A 19,969-nucleotide genomic window follows, 5' to 3' on the forward strand; every position below is an offset into this window, starting at 1 on the left:
GATCTTACGCAAATGCTATTTTGAGTGACTGTTTCCCGAGGACTGGGTTCTCCTCTGATAACGTCTAGTGCTGCCCCACAGAGGTCAGTGGCACGGCACCAGTGTGCATTGGCAGGAAATGGGGCTGTGCCCTTTTCTGTCCCGCAGACCGGATGCCTCTTTAGTTTTTACATTGCATGTGTTTATCTTATAAAGTTCAATTCCTCTGACTCAGTCTCTTAGCTTCAAATAGAAAAACTCCTGTCCTGGGGAGGAAACCTGATGCAGAGCAGGAGCACCGGCTGGCCACAGAGATGCCTGCAGTGTCACAGGCTGCCCGGGTAATCCCAGATGAGTGGCTTGGGACACCCGCGTGCCCCTTCCCCTTTGGGAATAGCAATAAGGCCATTTTTATGTCTTTTGGTGAAGAAGTGGGATAACATGGTAAGTACAGCCAGGCACAGATTTATGGAAGGACTCAAGCACAAGCTAGATAACATATCTTGGAGCTTATGTGGGAATTGTCACCTTAGATTTAGGAGCTGAATATCCACCTCAATCCTTCTGCAAGAGCTTGAGTTTCCACAGAGAGCGGGGGTGGCAGGGGGGCTGCTGCATGCACCCAGAAGTGCTGAACAGCTCGAGCTTGTCCCCTGCCTGAGCACGGCTCAGCCTCTTCCATAAGGGCCGGTGTACCAGCCAGCTCGGTGCGTGACCAGAGTTAGTTGCAATGGTCACCAGAAGTGCCAGTCCAAGGTGCTTAACTCTCAACATGCAGTGTGATGGGAATAAGGGCACTAAGGCGCTTAGAGCATGGTTTCTACCCTGGAGTAGACTTCCAAAATATCGGTATCCTCCTGCTCAGCCTCGCTGTGCCAATGTCTCACTGAGGACTGGGCTTCCAGTGCTGCGAGGATGAGTGGCTGTCCAGGATACAGGGAGAGCTGCAAGGCTCCCAGCTGGAATGGAGAGGTATGAAGACTGCTTGTTATTTAGTCTTGCATCTGTTCAAGAGCACAAATGTATGCTGCACTTTGTGTAAGCACTCAGCCTTTGGGCTGCTTCAGGAGAAATTGGTTCAGATAGCCCTTCTTATCTTTTTTTTTTTTTTTTTGTGCAAAATAAGAGCTTTAAAGACATTCTGGCTTTCTTTTTAAATTCCTTGTTTATATCAGATCATTTTCATATTTCTCCTTTTTAATACCTCTTCAACATTAAGGGCAGTGACGACCAGCGGTGGGGTCTTGCTGCTGGTGGCCGAATGGATTTGTTCGCATTGCCGTGGAGGGGCAGGTGGTAATTGCCAGGCAGCCTCCAGGCCTGCGGAGCCCCCAGCCTTCTGTTTGAATTGCCCATGCTCTTCCTCTGCGGCGTTTACATGAATCCAGCAGCTGCTTATCCCCACTCTCTGTGTCCCTCTTGTTCTCGGGGGTTGAAATCTCTCTGTTGTGGAAACCCGAAGTGCTCTGCCAGGCTGCGTTTCACCACTCGGTGCCTGCACATGGGGTCAGGGTTACGGTCTGGCGGTGCAGCAAGGGCTGTTTTTTAGGAGAGACCAGTCAAATCATGTACTGTCATCAGAGCCTACAAAAAACTCCCTGACGCTTGGGGCATCTGGGACATCTTTGCCTTTTGTTCGAGCCTGTTACCAAGGCGCAGCCCTGTGGTGAGAAACAGCAGTAGGAACTTTAATCTTTTCAAACGTCCTGTAGAACTTGTAACATGGTGTTTGAGTTAATGTGCGCATGTGGGTGTCCCATGCACTGACACACCGAGGCGGTCCAGTTTCTGCCTGCTTTTGTGGAGTTGAGTGCAACGTAGTTTATTCAACTTCATATGTCACAGAAAAAGTATTGATTAAATACATTAGTAAGGAGTGGGTTTGCTTTCCAATCGTAAAATCATAGAGTGGTTTGCATTGGAAGGGACCTTTAAAGATCATCTAGTCCAACACCTTTCACTAGATGGGGTGGATGCTAATGCAGGAGGCTGACCTCAAACCTGATTAGTATTCCCATGAATGAATGCAAACTTACCTTGCTTAGAAGGGGCTCAGCTGTCTAACAGATTCCTGAGGCCCAACTTCTGGGTGCAAAATTCAAGAAGGGGAGATACTATGATTAAAAAAAAAAAAAAGCAAGCATGGAAATATACCTCTTCAGAGAGAGGTGACATCCAGTGGCCTGGATGACATCCTGAGGTCCTTCACCAGCTCTGACTATTATTCTGTAATGATTTAAAAAATGGATGTGTAATGGGCTATTGCAGAGGGACTTGTTGACTTGAAATCTGTTTGCATTCAGGAACCATGCTGGGAATCGTTTTAGGTAGTCTGTCTGTCTGTGGGTTTTGATGCTCTCCAGCTGTGTGTGTCTGTTAGTCATAAACATGTTTTCTCCTCTTTCCTGTTAGCGTGGCGTGGAAAGCATTAATGTGCAGGATGGGGAGGGAATACGTACTGACCATGCAAGCAAATGCACTTCTGCTGACTTTCTTCAGCAGAACTGTCTTTCTTCAGCAGCCACATGCAATGCTTATTCCCAGCATGGGTACAAAGTTTATACACTGAGCTGGCAAGGTTTTGTGGGGTTTTGCTTGCTCTGTTTTTCATATAAAATGCAGCATCTTCTAAGGAGAAAGTTGAGTTGAAGGAGTTATTTTTTCAAACTGGCTTACAATACTGATTTCTGTTTTGATTCTGGAGAGTACAAATGGCATGTCATGGTCCAACCCAGCTCTGGAGGAGTGGGGGCCATTCCCAGGAGCGTTTTATGCCCCATGTGAGGAAGGGCAGCTGTGCCCTGCTGTGACCCATGGACTCTCACGCTGCCACCTAAATGCCTCCAGGCTTACTGTGCACTGCCTGGGAGCAGCTTTCGGGTGGGTGACCTGGCTGGGCCAAAGTAGAAGTCAAACATAAAAATCAGAGAGGGATGAAGTTCCTCCATCTCCCAAAGGAAATGAAATCTCTATTGGTCAAGAAACACGTGGCTGCAGTGGTGCTAGTGAGCTGGACATAGAGCCTGAGCACATGTTTTCACATGGGAGCATCTTGCTCTGAAGAAGCAGTGAGCCACTCCTCCTTCCTTCTTGGCCTCCTGTGCATAGAATTAGAATAATTTAAAAAAAAACAAAAACAAAAACAAAACAAAAAAAACCCACACAAAACAACTCTTTGTTAGCACTGAAGTCTTGAGGAGTTTTCGAGCCAAGAAAATACATTGACTTCTGTGAAGCATGAAAGACCAGAGCTCACCATAGCCTTTTGAAAAGTACAATGTTGTGCCTCTTGGGAGAAGCATAATCAGTAAAACCACTAAAAAAATTACAGCAAAGCCATGTTAGTCTGTGAGCGCAAGTAAGGGATCTTCACCTGGCCAGCACAAGAGTTGGACCTGTGGAACAGTCATCCCTGCCACTAGCAGCTGGGCTTTCCTCAGTGGTGGCTGTTTGTAAACATAGAAGGGGGTGAGCACAAACAATAACTGGGAGAAGTGCAGAAGCTCAGAACATCAGTTTTTCTGGGCGAGACTGGGAGCTACCTGAATCATGCAGAATAAAGGTGTGGCTCTACTGTCACAGCTTGTTTTGAGGACCTTGTTTCACAGCTCCACAGAGATGATACCAGAGGGAGGGGACAGTGATGGACAGACCAAGGGATCCAAGATGGGGTTAGAGCTTGGTGTGGTGTGGGACATGCACCCATGATATCTGCCATGTCGGCTCCCAGGAGCAGCAGTGCCCGGTAGCCGCAGCCTCCCTGGTGAACAGCCATGTGGGATAGGCGGGGAATTGCAGCTCTGGAGGGTCTTGTGGGCCAGCACTTGGGCTCTGTGGTGTTTATAATCTCTCTGATGCTTCTGGGACAAGGATCTGCTCATAGCACTCTTGCTCCCAGCTGGTTTGTTTCCCGTGTTCAAGCCATACAAGTGCTGGGCGTTTGAGTTAAAAACCCTTGCAAAATGAAGGAAAGGGTTGAGCGCATTCCTGCAATATATGGAGGAGCAAGTTAAAGAGGAGTTTAATTGATGTTTATTAGATAGTTTGCTCTAATAGATGAGAAAACAAGCCATGTCCCAGGTCTGATTTTTTTCCACTTAGATGTAAATTAGAAGCAACAGTGTTGAATTAAATGCGGCAAAAGCACCATACGTGGGAGGTGAACCAAGCAAAGCCACACTCCCAGAGCTTGTCATTTGTCCCTTCTGCACTGAGCCCTGGGGGAATTTGTGTGGCTGATATATTTGTATTTGCTTATGCAGGAGGCTGTGGATAAATGAGGTTGCTCAGAAATTAAAGATTTTACAGGGAAAGATGGTCTCCTGTCTTTGGCTCTGTCTGCATCACCCGGGGTGAGCGAGGGAAATTTGGCTTTATTCTTTATTCCTCCTGTCTGAATTCAAAGGTCAGGGATGGTGCTATTTAACTGCTGTGATGCCGCTTCTTCTCCCAAATCAGTGTCTGTATTTGCTGTAAACACTCAAAAATAATTTTCTGAAGAGCCTGTGTTTATTTTGCTCACTTCTGCTGTCCTAAATTGACCTAAAGTTGCAATAAAACGCTGAAGTTTTAGCCACCCAAGCCAGGTTGGTCCATCTGCTTCCCACCACACACACACATACACCTGGGGCCTGAGAAGAGACCATAAATCCCTACTTGTGTGGCTGGCATATGTCTTCATTACTGCTGCCACCAGGAGCCCAGCCTGATGGCTGTCCCACCAAGCTGAGTGAAGACTGGCAGCTGCAAAAGCTGAGACTGCCTCTGAAGTTTCCTTCTTGCATCCAAGCTGGTGAACCCTGGCAGGGCTGTACCGGGTTAAAGGGATGTTCTTGCCGTGCCAGACTGTTGGTGCATGCACCTTGCCTGTATCATGGGGACAGCATAGGGCCCCCTGTGGAAACTGCTGGTGGTGGCCAAGGACCATCTGAATGAGGGGGCAAGATCTGCCCTGCAGACTCCCTCCTCCCCTGACACCCCACTGTCACCTTTGTGCTTTCCCAGACCGCTGCCTGCCCACGGCCGATGAGCCCACCTCTCCAAAGAAGGCGAAGAGCATCCCCGACCACTGTGGCTTGGAGAGCTGGTTCTCACCCCCTTCCCCCGAGTGGGCCACCGTGAGAGTCATTCCTGAGGAAGAGATGACCGAGCACAACCTTCTCGCTGTCCGAGTCATGGTCACCAGTGATGCAAGCAGGTACTTTAAAATACAAGTAAGCCAATAAAAACCCCATAAGAGCAGCTTGGTTTTCTCTGGAACACAAAGGAAAAATGTAACAAATATAGTACTGAATGTACGTATAATTGGGGAAAAAAGAGAAAAGAAAAAAAAAAACCCACGCTCAGAATAACAATTGTTCTTTGCCGCAGCCATAAATCCCCCAGACACATGACTCACTTGCAGGAAATCTTCAAATGTTCACATCCCACACAGAGGCCTGAATCAGAGAGAAAAACATTGCCCTGATCAGCTCGGGTTCAGCTCTTTGCATAGCAGCAAATGTCGGTTCAGGCATTAGGGCAGTCGGTGTGTTGTGGCAAAAGGTGCATCCTGTCACAGGGTCCTCTCCCACCCTGGACATCATCCCGCAGCTCCACACCCCGGTCCTCTCCCAGGGTGTTTCAGGGCCTGTCCACACCTAAGAAATCTGAAATTTGATCATTGGGGAGCTGTCAGAGGAAGCCTGATTTCTGTGTACAGATTAGAATTTCTTTGCTTTCTGGGCAGGAATCTGTGAGTGTTCATTCCATCTAAAGAATAGATTGGTATCTCCAGAGTAAAGCAGTTTTCGCCACTGAGAACTAAAAAAGAATGGGGGGGGGGGGGGAGGGGAGCAAGGAGGGGAGCAAACCCAAAGCCAGCTGTTGCAAACATGGAGCTATTGCTCTGTAAGGAAGGTCATTCATGCTTGTGATGCTCTTTAAACACCTCTTTGTGGTGTTGCGTATAGCTTGTAGAGAGCAACATTTTTAGAAGTGCAACTTTCTGCTGTTCCCTGCAGGGGTTTTAAATGGCATTTGTGCTCTGTCTGGCATGGTTCCTCTCCCACGGGGGGCTGAGAGCTCGGGGAACAGTTTCCTACCTGTTTGACAGACCCCCGCTGCGGAGCATGTTCTTGTATCCCTCGCTAATACGCTCCGGCTCGTGGCGCCCCCATGGCGTGCAGGCAGGGATGAGAGTCGGCTAATCCCTCTGATCAGAGGGATCAGCTCCCTTCCCTGCGGCAGCCCCCGTGGCTGGACGGCAAGGACCCTGGTTCCCCGCCAGCAGGACATGGTGTGAGAAGTGACGTCACATCTGTCACCAGCATGGCAGGTGCCAGCAGCTCTGAGGTCAGACTCCTGCTGCTGCAGCAGCTCGGGCGCCTGTCGCCTCTTGCCACTCTGGTAGGCCAAACCCCTGCCTAAAAATGGGGGACGAGAGAAATAGCAAGTGACAAATAGCACTGCTGAGCTGGCTGCTGGGCACTTGGTGGGACGGGGAAAACAACCAGCTTGGTGACATAGCTTTGCAGTTCAGGCTGTAGGTACTTGTGAATAATGACCACCTATCAAGCAGAGATCAGAAGAGAAGCCTCGTACTATAGCCCTTACCTCTTTGGCAGCCAAGGAAAATAAACATTTTGCTCTCTAAAACAGAAATATGTCGATCAATGTTAATGGCAGATCTTTTTCTTTTGTGTGGCGCTCTGCCTGATCTCAGTGTGGTATCTCTCCATCCACACAGGATCTCAACTATCAAAGACTTCATACATTTATATATTTTTATACATATCTGTGTGTTTGAAGCAGCTTGAAAGACACCTAAAAAGTATGCTTTGGTAGTGAAATTTGAGGCCACTCCGATCCAGCCAACAGGAAGCAACGCACCTGGAGCTGTGCTCCCGTCCTTGCTGCCTTGCCAACCCCGCTGCTGGTTTGATCTGGGTGAAGCTGGGGTGCAGGACTGGCAGGCACTACCTTTATGGCATTTACCCTGACTTTATACCATCTGCAGCCTCTCCTTTCGCTCTTCTTCCTCCTGGCTCCTGGGCTGTGTCTTGGGCTGTTACAATAAATCTTTACTTTCTACAAGGCAGTCCTATGCAAACACGAAGCAGCTTTCTCCTGGCATGCAAACAGGACTATTCACAGCATTAAGAGCCTCTTTTTTTTCTTTAAGGTAGAGCTATTAATCATCACAATAAATCTCTGAATTAGCTTAGCAGTATTGTTTGCATTAAAAATAGGCCGAGTGGGATGGTGGCATGCTTATTTATGGTGATGGGAACGCGGTCACATCAGAAGGGCCTGAAAGTGCCTGTTCCTTACAGCCTGACCTTTAGAGATGAAAGAAATCCCATGATTATTGAAGAAAGGACTAATAGTCACCTCAAACGGTTGTTGTCCTGCCCAGAGATGAGGTCACAAATTGTGTGCTATTCACATGTGTTTGTGTGGCATATTTTTAATTACATTTAAGGAAGGGGATGACAAAATCTGCCTTTGTGATCAGCTCAAGTGCCTCATCGCACTCACTGTTCCATGGGCTGTTCCAGTGGCTCCCAGGGACAAGGAGGGTTTGTTTTCTTATTTCCTAAAGGTGCCTTTTGCATGTTTGAAGGTTGCTCGTGTAGCTTCATTTAGTCTTTTCCTCTTTTCACTAATGCTTACAATTTTCTCCAAATTCTTGCCTAAGCCCTGCCGGGCCGGTGGCCATCCTCACCCCTCTCATTCGGGTTCTTTCCTCCTCTGAATTGTAGCACCCAGAAGTGGGATCAGGACCAAGCACAGCCTCTTGTGGTCCAAAACCCTGCCTGTGGCTCTGCAAAGTGCCCGGCGCACCATAAGAAATGATATTGTTGCAATAACAAATAATAAAATACCCCAGTTCTACAGAGTTCTCATCTGAGCTGTCTGTCCTTCTGTATGCTGAATTAAATATTTTCCCAGCTTTCAGGCATACCTGCAAAGCTTTTATTTTAAAAGGTGTTGTTTTATCATGCTTGATGTTTCAATTTAGAAACCACCAAAATAGATGGTTTCAGCCTGTTGCCAGGGCAGTGTCACCTGTCACCTTGGGGCTGAAACAACTGATGCTGCATGATTTCCAGCATGGGTTCCCCCAAATGGCTAAAAGCGTTTCCTCACCCTCCTTGGCTTTGTCTTCTGGTGAGAATGTAGTTTTGACCCTTCTGCCTTGCTTCTAGGCCAATTACAGCATTCCAAATCTTGGTTCCCTTTCTTCATCTTGGTGTACAGCCTTGCAGGCAGAAGGGCCTGTCCCTGCTAAGCCAGAAGTGTGGTGTTTCACCCCATGTTTCTCTTGGTGGCAGTTTGATTCCAGGTGCTGAACATACTGATTGTGAATCCAGGCAGCAGAAGTCTGATGGGAATAGAGATATCTCAGCTGTGTAGCACCTACAGAAAATTACGGTCTTCTAATAATGACAATGAAAAGAATCAGAATGAGGATGTCAGCTCTGGCTGCAAAACATGTATATCTGTGACCTGCATCGCTGTCAGTGCTGATCCTGGTACTTGTTGCACTGAAGGGGAACAAATAGTTTCGTGCTATGCATCTTCTGAAATGTCCCACTTTCTTTCCGTCTCGCCCTTTTCCCCTGTAGCTCTGACCTGGAGTCTGATTTTAATGGGGAATCATCAAACTCTGAAGTGAGTGAAGGACAGACCTCACTGCTGGAGCCCCCCACCTGCCCGAGCCCTGTCCAGAGAAGGGCATCGCTCACCAGGAGCCTTGTGGAGCCAGAGGAAAGCCCTAGAACATCCAAAGTCGCTGATGGTAAGCAGCATCCTGATCCGGGGGTGCTCCAGCAGCCTCTCCTGAGGGCTGAAGTCAGGGCTGGGGGGAGAGGTTTTGAAGCAGAGACTGTTGCCCTCAGTGTGGCGAGGTTGTACGTGTTGATGGTGTCTTTGAGAGATTTCTGTCTTTCGGGTGATGTTACTGAAACAGCATTTCCGTGGTGCAGGGTAACCTGGAGCAGTTGTACCTTGTGCTTAGCTTGCAGGGGTGGATGAATGTTTTCTCACTGGTAAAAAGTTTGGATGTTATTAGTAGTCAATGCAATATCTGCAGTATTGTCTAAGCAAGGGTGACATTGGGAAGCACTAGAGAGCTCTGCTTCATTCAGTTTGGATTTGTATCAGCAGCTGCTTAAAATTTTTTCATCCAGTGAAAGCACATGGAAGAAAGGATATAGCAAGCAGGGAGGTGGGGATAGATTTAGGAACAGTTTGACTCCAAATGGAAACTCCTTTCTGGAGCTGGAGAAGATCAGAACTAAAAGATACGCTAAAAACAGCCAAAGCAATGGTTTTGCAGAAAATAAAAGGCCATCAGCATTCATTTCTTTGCATCTCCAACCACCCCCACATCTATATATGCATTTTTAATCCAAACAGAAAAGAGGGGATTTCATACAGCAATTCAAATTGATTCTTGAATAACCAAGCCCTTGTTTAGGGCAAAAAAAAAAAAAGACAGCAGCAGCCCCCAAAGCATGCCTAGCAGCATGTGACCCCATGCAGTCAGTCACTGAAGGTTTTTATCCTTTTTGCTCCCCAATTTTATGCTCTCCCCCACCTCTGGCTGCTAAGGTCACCTTCCTCCCACCATGCCAGCCAGGTTATCTAGATCTTCATGAGCAGCCTGTCTCTCAGCTCTGCAACCTCACCCAGCTGCATTACAGCATCCCTCAGTTTTTACCCCTTCAGCCTGTTCCCTTGCCCGTCTGTCTGTCTGCCTTTCTGCTCGTCCCGGCTCCCCTGAGAAAAGAGCCGGGTTTGGTTTGGGGATAGGTGGGAAGGGGTGACGTGGGCTCGTCTTTGAGCCTCTCCCAGCCACCCAGCAGCTGGAGCCGGCGGCGGGTGCGCGCTGCCCCCTCCCGGCCGCCGCCGGGGGAGAGGGACCAGGGGGAGCTGGTTAGAGAACTAACCCCCCCACCGCTTGGTTGGGGTTGGTTCTTCCCCTGTCTTTTTTCCCCTCTCTATTTTTGCTCTCTGGGTTTTGCTACGTTAGCTGACCATGTGTCTTGTCTGTTTCTCTTCAGCACTACAGAGAGCCAACAGTTTTCACTCCACGGCATTAAATAAGTACCAGAATTGGAGAAGAAAACTCCAAATGAGTGAGTAAAGCCTGAGAAGCAATTGTATCTTCTGTTTATACTGTATCCTGTTTTCCCGTCTCTTAAATGTCTGCTTCTCCTTCTTTCCTTTAAAAGTTTTGTAGTTTTTGCATCACTAGCTGGGAAAATGGAGATTTAAAATGCACAAAATATTTCTTTTCCATTTTCTTGTCCTGAATAGATCAAGCTCCCTTTTTGCATGATTGTTACCTACGTTATTACACCCATTGGCAAGTTGTGTCTGCACTAATTCTCCAGCCAAGAAAACGCACCCCTATCCCAGAGCCACATATTCTGTCTATAGCCCAGTGTGCACTGATTGCTTTTGATTAGGTCCAATGCTGGATCTAACATTTTGAGTACTGCATATTAGAAATGTTCCTGGAGGTGCCCATTTACACTTATCTACAGGTGCTCTATCACCTCTTTTGTTGGAAAAAGAAAAGGCGATGTTTCAGGGTTAATGAAAAGAAGAGAGTACTAACAGCCATCCCAAGAGGTGAGCTGGTGAAAATGAACATTACTTGTTCCTATCCTCTGGCAGTTTCTCTTGGTTTGGGCTGACTGTCCCTGCCTATGGGAATCACACAAAAATGCAGTGATTTCAATAGCAATTGGGTCTGTGCCCTATTTCCTTTCGATACAGTGTGGCGTACTCCTCGCAGCTGGTGCTGCATCCAAGTAATCCTCCTGGGCTGCGGTACCCAAAAAAGCCAGCCATCCCTGGTCACATCTCTGCTGCTCGTAACAGGGTTGCCCGTCTGCCTTGGCACAGCCCCTCTGCAAGTGCACCCTGTGCCTGTCCAGTCCCCACTAAGGGCTCACGGGTACCTGCCAGGATTGATCATACCAGTATGGGAGCTGGGCGAGCTTCCCAGCATCCCAAGCCCTCTCAAAACTTTGTTAGAAACAGAGTCATTTCTGTTAGATTGGGGTGTTGACAGCCTTAAGTATAAAACATGAACGTGCAGCAGTGGAAAGAAAGGATTTGTGCACATGACCGAGTGCCACAGTTTCTGGGCACGGAGAAAGCGGGTTTTGGGGAATGGTGGTGACAGCCACTCTTTAACCCTCCCCTCAACTGCCCTCTGCAACACGGGGGATTTCTGCTGCTGCTCAGAGTCCCAGTTGCCTTCAGAGAAGTTAAGGCTCTGCTCCTGAAACAAGTAGGATCCCTGCGTGTGTTATGTGACCAGCGTTCAAGCAGAGGCACCTCGGCTTGCTTGGTTCGAGTGCACAAACAAGTTTCAAGATTATTTGCAAGTACCTACTGTGGAATGAATTTTTCTGTCTCAAAAAAGGAGACAAGCTGCATCTCTCCTCCCTGGCAGAGGACTCACATCCAGGTCAGATGCTTTCAGGTACACGTGTGTACTGTAACTCACGTGTCCCTTGGAGGCCTCTGGTGCCACACGTCTGGGGTACCTCAGTGGAGGATGCACAGGGCTATTTCACGGTCCTTAGGAGATGCTTCCAGCAAGCTGGACTTCAGCAAAACATGCCCTGTTACGATTTCCCCCAAGAGGCAGCTGTGGCAGACAGACAGGCAGATGGGTCACGATGGGGGCTGTTTCCTGGGATTCACCACACCTCTGAGATGCAGGGGACATGGCATGCCTGCGAAGCCTCTCTGGAGCAGCCATACAGGATGTCCCACCTGGGGGAAGCTTGTGCCATGCTGGGGATGTCTTGCGGCATCTGTGTCAGCCTCAGGGCTGACTCTGAGCACTGTACAACATTTGAGGATTGGCTTGTAATCAGGTATTGTCTTCACCAAAGGCTTGGATTTAAGATCTTGCCTTAATTGATCCCAGTTTTTAAAAGATCAAAAAAAAAAATTATGCTTATTCCAGGTTTGAGGGGAAAAAAAATATTGTGAGAGAGGGGAGAAGAGAAGACAGGAGGTCACTCTTAATTTCGATTCATTTTCAGCTTGTTCCCAGCAAGTGTATTACTTAATCGTTTGCCAATTAATTTTCCCATCATTTTATTAAAATCTTCATGTGCCTCCAAAGGGCTGTAGAGGGAGCTAAAAGCCTTTGAGAGGAAGGAGATGCACTGCATGAATTTGTCTGAACCTCAAGTATGCTGTTAAAATGCGGTGTAAAGCACATTTAGCATATACTGGGAACAGAATAAAGGCAGTTTTTACTCTCTGGAGGAATATTGTAAGTCTTAGTTTCTATATTTAATCCACTTAATATTTAGTTACAAGAATTCATATGATCATCAGTCACATGAAAGAAAAATCTGTCTCCTTTTCAGACTTATTTCCCAAAACACACATGTTTCATAAACAGCAGGAGGTACGCGGCCAAGGAAAGGAAATCAGTGTCATGGTTGTATTGGCTGAAAGGCTCAGAGCAGGATATTACCTTTCAAAATCTTTAATCCCCATCGCACGGCCACAGGGAACACAGTGCTCTTAATTTATCTTGGTCACTTGGAGTAGCTTTTGGGCCAAACAGAGCATGATAGTGCCCAAGGGAACTTTTTTAAAAATCCTGTTTTGAATGTGAAGCCGCAAATATGGATTCAGCATCTTGGTGGGAATAAATCCATTATCTCTGTGAAAGATGGCAAGCTGTGGCTTTGCGCAAATCCATGTTCTCACATGTGCGGGCCCCATCCTTGTCGGCTAGTGCATGCTCACGAGAGCTGTAGTGGGAAGTAGTTGTCCCCGTGGGCAGGTGCCATTACCCTGCAGACCCCTGGGCTGTGGGTTTTATGCCCTTATGAATGTTACGGCTGTCGCTGCTGCAGAGGTTGCACCTTCCCTCAGTGTGCTGAGCCATGATGTTCGCCCATGCCAGGAGGCAAAGGACTTTAGTGGACAGGGCTAAACTCCTCGGCTCACTTATACAGGTAACGGGGGGGGGGGGGGTTAATCCTAATTCTGGATTCTCGTGTTTTCCCATGGCTCAATTCACTATATAGAATATAAAGGTCAGCCCTTGGTTGCTGATCCCTACAGGAGTTCCTTAACAAACTCCAGCAAATTGTTTCCCTCGGTCCTTGACTGAACGTAATAAATTGCATCAAGATTGGGAACGAGCAGGTGAGACGCTGAGAGGAAGCGAAATTTAGCCTCTGTCCCTGGTTTGCCTTTTCTGAAGCCCACGTGCAGGAACTATCTTCTCTGCCTGGCATGTTGCATTTGTCCTTATGCAGCTTTTAATCCCTACATACAAGAACCAATGTTTGCTTTGGGAACCTTTGTGGGTTTCAGAACTAATAATTGAGTTTAGGAGTTAACGATTCAACTGTAAATACACTTGTCATGTTCAAGCTTGACATAGTAATATCTTGGCTCAGGGATACTCTCCTTCTGTCCAAATAGTATTTATTATGTAAAATTCCCACAGGCACAAAGATTAGAGAGCTCTCCTGACTCCCTTCAGGTACAAGTTAACTCCCTACTTTTTTTTTTCCAGCAGGTCTAAGTCTGTGTGTGCTAGTTTTGGTTCAAGGCTGTTAGCAATGAGTTACCTTGCCTATCAGGCAATCTTCACTCAGAGAGCCCCCAGTGCGCTGCCTGTTGGCCTGGTGTGGGACATGGCAGGATCGCTTCTGTCCTTATTGCCTGCAGGTGGTTGCATTTCCCATTTCTTTCCCACTCTGACAGACAGCACTCTCAGAAGTCATCCATTTCTTCATTTCTCAGAACTGACCAAAGCTTCAAAGGTCGCTGCTTTTGACTGCCTCTGCTTTGAATGCCTGGAAACCCTCTAAAGAGGGCTGTTTTTCCAGAAAGTTTCCTGGAACTCAAAAGCTGCTTCACTACGTCCAGACAAAAAGTGGAAGCAGTTCAGATCCACTGCTGAAAATGTCAACGTGTGTTTGGCACAGAGTGCACACACATGTGAGTGAGGCCATAAACTTCATTACTGTAGGTCCAGATGACTTTTTTAGCTTTCTACACTCATTCTTTAATTGCAAGACTTATCTAAGACAAAAGCAATACAAATATGATGGTAAAATCTGTGTCTTTGGCAGGCTTCCCTCTACTGTCCAGCAAGAAACCTGGGTTACACTGGAAGGACAGCTCAGCCAGCTGTCAAAGTGGTCCTGGAGAGGATCACTCCCAAACACAGGTATGAAAGAGAAGTGTGCACAGCAAAACGAGTGTAACTATTGGCATGTCTGCTCTTAGCAGGCTGTCTGAGCATCCTCTGCTCTTTCAAACAGTTTTGGTCCTCACAGCAACCACTAAAATTGAAGTTATGCCTGTGCTATGCACAGGGAAGAGGCTTCAATGCTCTGATTGATGTAACCATACCCAAATCATGCAGATAAGTAGCATTTGTTTTCTGTGGGACTCGGACCTCAATCGTACTGAGAGTTAGGCACTAACCTGTTGCATCAGCCAACATGTAGGCACCAACACCTTGCCCTTCCCTTAATTGCCACTGGGATTTCATTTGTGCCACAATTCATGCCCAAAGGAGAGGAAACCTCCCAAATCTCTGTCCCTTGGTGCTCCCAAGCTGGCTGTTTGTCTGCCTGTGTGCTTGTGGGGCTGGGTGGAGACAGGTCTCCATGTGTGGCATGTTGGGCAAGGCCAGGTGCCAGCAGCAGTGAAGTGAGAAGGGATCGCATCTGGGTGGCTTAAATGCCACTTCCATCACCAGGGGAAAGGCAAGTGCCAGCACTGGCCTTGGAGAGCAAATCTGGAAGCTGAGGTAAGGGGTCACATAGTGCCAGCCGTAGGCAACTTGGCATGGGAGCCTGGGTGATTTCAGGCCATTAAAGCCCTTACACATAGGTATGCCTGTGTCTAATGTTTACCACTTGCACCTGGTGGGCAGAAGACTTCTTCTAATTTGTAGCAGGCCTCTGACTCATAGAATCATAGAATGGTTAGAGCTAGAAGGGACCTTGAAGATCATCGAGTTCCAACCCCCATGCCATGGGCAGGGGCACCTCCGCTGGACCAAGTTGCTCAAAGCCCCATCCAGCCTGGCCTTGAACACTTCCAGGGATGGGGCATCCACAACTTCTCTGGGCACCCTGTTCCAGTGATTTCACACCGCCCCTAGGTCAGGAGCATCTTCAGCTTTTATCAGGACCTAGGATTTCCTTTGTATTTTCTGCTTTTTTTAATTTATTTTTTTTTTTTTTAATGCTGAGGAAGGGTGGGCCTGCCCTAACTGCAGTGCTGCAGCAGGAGTCATGACTGACCATTTCGAGCAAAGGGCAGCACGTCCCCAAACTTGGGGCTGGGTGGAACAGGGACCAGCCCATGTCCTCCGTGTTCTAGCCCGTTGTCCTCACCCTTGGGTTAAACATTATTAAAGTTGCTTGACCTCAGGTCTGCATTAGAAAAAAAAAAATCAATCTTCCATGTCCACAGTGGTAGTTGATATCCGGTGCAGGACAATAGGGCCAGGAAGGGAACATCCCAGGGGAGCAGAGCTGCACAATGCTGCCTGGCCATGCTGCGCTTGAGGAGAGGTGACTCCATTCAGCTCCTGCTCTATAAGCAGCGCTTTGTGGCCTTTTTCCTACTCTAAAGAGAGAGGATTAAGAGGGTATTTGTTTACAGGTGTCCCTCATGTTTTTTTAGCTGAGATCCTGGCCAATATTAATTTTAGTCATCAAATACAACTGTGAAATAAGGAGTAATCATTATTGTCTTACTTCTAATGCTTCTGGGAAATGAGAAGTCAGATTAATGGCTTCACCTGTGTGAATTTGGGAATCTGGCACATAAGTGGAAACAGGAATTGAATCTTCTCTCTATCTGCTATCACGTAGCATTGAGGATAAAATGCCTCCCTTTTAAGAAGTTAAAAACCTAGTTTTGGTCTGCTGGCTAGGTAACATGGATGTTTATCCTTGTTACTATCTCCAGCAGAAGATTTTAGTAGCTAGAGTAACGAATTTAAATCTTTACCAAATGAAAAATAATCATAAGAGAGAACTATTTGAATTGTTCTAAACTACCATCTTGCATTTTACAGTCTTTTCTGAGTCACTTCATTCATTCCTACCTGCACCATGTAAGCATGCAATATTATAAAAGCAGTTGGAGACAAGAGATGATGGTCTCTTTGTTTGCCGGAAACTCTAAGGTGATGCAACTGAAATGCACCCAGGAGAATAGAGCAGATCTGCTTTTGTTTATATTCCAGTAGATGGGACTGTTTCTTTCTAAGGAAAATATTAAAAGCAATTCATAAAAATATGACAGATTTTTAGAATGAATAATGTTATTTTTAGACTATTAAATTTAACAGTAGTATTAGATCTACACTTGCAGACAAATATTAGCCCTCTAGGGAGAAAAGCTTTTCTTCCTATTGTATTATCATCTACATACGTATGCGTGTATATAAATAAAATATTGTGTTTATTGGTGTTATGTTAAGAGTTAAATTGATTAAAATATTATATGAAATAAAAGATACAAAAAACTTTATTTTTCTACCCGCAAAATAATCTTCTTTTCATAGTTGGCTTCTTACAGGAAACCACCAGAAGTTGCAACAGGACATTTCAAACCCTGCAGCCCAGTATTTCAAAGAAAAGAAAAAGCCAGAGAGGTGCCTGAAGACATCTGTCTCTATGTGCCCCATTGCCCTGTTCAGAGCAGCACCAGAGATTCTCCAGGGACGCCTCCTGGGAATGGGACACTGGCTGCTGACTTTTCTGAGCCTCAAGATATAGATGGTGACATTGGGACATACACAGCCCAGGGCTGGAAGGTAAAAAACCAGAAATGTACATCTGAAGCAGAAGATTTTAACAGGAAGTCAAAAATAGTGTCATCTCTGAATTTGAAAGAAAAAGATGATAAAAATACAAGACCCCCAGAAGAAAAGTTTGAGCAAGAATTAAAGGAGGCAAAAAAGAGGATGGTGCTTTATACTCAACAACAACCCTTGTCATATGATTTAGACGGCACGAACTTAAGTGGAACCAGTCAGGGGTATCGAAACAAAGGAGCAATGAGGACTTCAGAGGAGAAGGATGCTGACTGGAGAGAAGATGTATTCAAACTACCTGGTTGTCCTGTGCCTCCCTTATTTGCAGATGATACTCAGCCAGCTTTGCCAGGTGACACAAAAGATGCTCTGAGGAATCCAGATGCAGTCGCCAGGGAGCACACAGCTGGCCAGCCGAAATCACCGCTGAGGCTCATAGCCCATGCGATCAAGAGGTCCATTTTGGAGCCTCTAACCTCATCTCCAGAGGGACTAAAGCAAGACTCAGACAGCAAAGTCAAAGCCTCTTCAGAACAAGCTTTTTTCATCTTCCCCAGTACTCCTGACTCCCTAAGCCAAAGGAACAGTAATAATAATAGAATAAATAACACTCAGGCACAGAGCCTTAAAGTAAGGGAGTGGTCAGGAGAGTATTTAGAAAATGGGAGCCCTCTCTCAAATCCATGTCATTTTTCTGTCAGCTCTCAAAAGAGATCTCTAGGGGATTACAGCGAGAAGGTGTCCTTCCCAGTCTACAGTCCTCACACCAAGCCTCCCAAGACAACCAGTATACCTCAGAAATCATCGTGCACTAGGATGGAAGATGTCCCAGGTCTCCTAGAAAAGTTTACCTTTAAAGAGACTCCTTCAGGGGCTCCTGTGGATGACATATTTATCTGTAATGAAAAGTACCTCCTCCTTTCATCTCCAGAGCCCAAGAACACCTCCAAGGACAATTTGGATGACTCCACACAGAAGGGTAGTCTTGGGTCACTCTTTGGTAGACTGAGAAGTAAAGTTTGTGACAGAGAAGGGAATTATGTCATGTCATCTCTGTCTTCCATGAAGGACCGTTCTCCAGAGGACAGGCTACGTTACCCTTCCACAGATGAGGGTGAGTGGAAAAATTTATTTCTAGTAATACCACTTAACATTTAAAATACCTGTGTGTGATCACACAAACACATCTATTGCATATTATATTTAATTTATAGTTACTTCTACTTAGGAAGACTTAATAAATACATTTTTTGGTTAAGGTTTAGGAGTTGCTTCTGGTTTAAAGGAGCAGAATGGATTTGCAAGCAGAGGGTAGCTCTCTGGACCCACGTTTGTTCTGCTGCTTGCTGCTGTTCAAATGTGTTTGGGACAGGAAAATATACTTGCTGAGGTGGTAAGGCAGAGTGGGATGCTGTGAAGAGCGGCTGCTGTTGTGATGTTGAGTGTGTTGTAGAAGGGGTCATACAGTGGGCAAACAAAAGGACAAGCACCAAAAACTCCAGTGCAGAGTACATTTGCTACCCTTTTCATGAAGAGGTAGGAGACCAAAGGAATACGGTTGCAATAGCAAGAAGCTTTGCTTTGTGTATCTGCTTTCTCAGTAGGTGTCTCTTCAACTCTGTCTGCTGCTGTAGTCACCGAACTGTAGACATACTTTTGAGAGCTCTTCACTGTCATTAATATCCCCTTGTTCTTTTATTTGAGAGGAGATAGCAGTTATTGTCCTACTGTGACCTATTTGCGAGTCTATTTGTAGGGATTAAAAGGCATCAATTTTCATGTTTCCTTGCAAGAACAAGGTTAGTATTAAAATTGCAGATGGCAAGACATATTGATATCAGACAAAGAGCAATCTGAGTAATCTGAGCATAGAAAAAATTAAGTGCAGCACAGTTTCAGGTATAAAACATGAGGTATGAGAGCTGCACCCACCTGTCTTTCTCCATGATCCATCTTTCCACTATCCTGTTGCAGAAAGTCACAGTTATCTAACTAAATAACCTATTGAATTTTATTGACATACCTGTTTGTTTCTTTATTAAATTGCAGCCCAAGAATTAATCCCAAAATTGCTGCTGTACTGCAGCATTAAAATAACAATCTGTATGTAAAATGTGAAGTAACTGAAATATTCCCAGTGAACTGTCAGATCCTTTTTGCATCCTTTCTGCTTCAGAACTACTGCATGCTGTGAGGAAGATATGTAGTATATAACAGACTTGATCTGAAGCTTATTAAAATCAATAGAATAACTCCTGCTCTCGTTCCTTAATTTTTGGGTTGGATTTTTGAAGCATCCTTTATCAAACAACTCACAAAACCAGGCATCCCCGTTGAGCCAGAGGATGCTAAGGACCGCACTGAAGCCACAGAGAGTGGCTACTGTTCACACCTGTCACCTGTGGTCTCAAACAGGACACTTCCTGAGTCTATACGTAGCTATCATCCATCAGCTAAGCCAAGCTGACTTGCTCTTAACTAAATATATTACAATAAATATGTTGTGTTCCTACCAAAATGGGAAAAACTCTTGTTAGGTTTGAATAATTCTATAAGTTATTTATATTTAAAATATTTTGGAAAAACATGCTGGTTTAATATATGCTGCATTCTTCTGCTGTGCAAGCCAAAAGAGGAATCATTAAATTATTATAATTATTGAATGTAGGCATTGCAAAGTCTGTTCAGAATAAAAAAATGCAGTTTTGATCTAGCCATTTGCCCAGTAATCTGTCATCTTCAACGTTTCAGCACTGCAGCTCCCTGAACTTTTTCAAACACTCATATTTGAGTAAATCAAACTGGTAAGGAGCCAAGTCCTTCTTGGCTCTCTGAAATGGCATTTCTATCTCATATTGGCCCTTGTCTGAGGCCCAGGCTTGGCAAACTTCAGTCATGAACTGATGACAAGCTTTAGCCCACATTATATGTCATTATTTTTCTCTCTTGAAATTTACCATGAATCTCAGAAAAAGTACTTTCTTTAAAGAAAGAAAAATACTCCTAGCACCTTGCAGAAACCAATTTAATGAGGCTCTTTCTCATACTCCTTTTGGCTCTTCTCAGTAGGGCTTTTCCATCCTATTTGAGGCCAGACAGACCTGTTCTGTGTGAGTATGGTTGGTCTTACATTATGCTGGTGTTTTCTCCCTCAATAGG

At 45.9% G+C, this 19,969-nt stretch overlaps 1 protein-coding gene across 1 annotated transcript in view; it reads left to right on the forward strand.

Moving 5' to 3' along the window:
* The window catches only part of MICAL2 (microtubule associated monooxygenase, calponin and LIM domain containing 2), a 107,333-nt gene that overhangs the window by 68,297 nt on the left and 19,067 nt on the right, over positions 1 to 19,969 (forward strand). Inside the window, exons 25-29 of the mRNA XM_074149933.1 lie at positions 4,984 to 5,176; positions 8,589 to 8,761; positions 10,029 to 10,103; positions 14,100 to 14,197; positions 16,559 to 17,924. Of these exons, the coding sequence (XP_074006034.1) occupies positions 4,984 to 5,176; positions 8,589 to 8,761; positions 10,029 to 10,103; positions 14,100 to 14,197; positions 16,559 to 17,924 (1,905 nt within the window). The remainder of the gene's footprint in view (positions 1 to 4,983; positions 5,177 to 8,588; positions 8,762 to 10,028; positions 10,104 to 14,099; positions 14,198 to 16,558; positions 17,925 to 19,969) is intronic.

This window comes from Numenius arquata, chromosome 6, assembly GCF_964106895.1.
Source record: "Numenius arquata chromosome 6, bNumArq3.hap1.1, whole genome shotgun sequence".
In the NCBI taxonomy this organism is placed as follows: Eukaryota; Metazoa; Chordata; class Aves; order Charadriiformes; family Scolopacidae; genus Numenius; species Numenius arquata.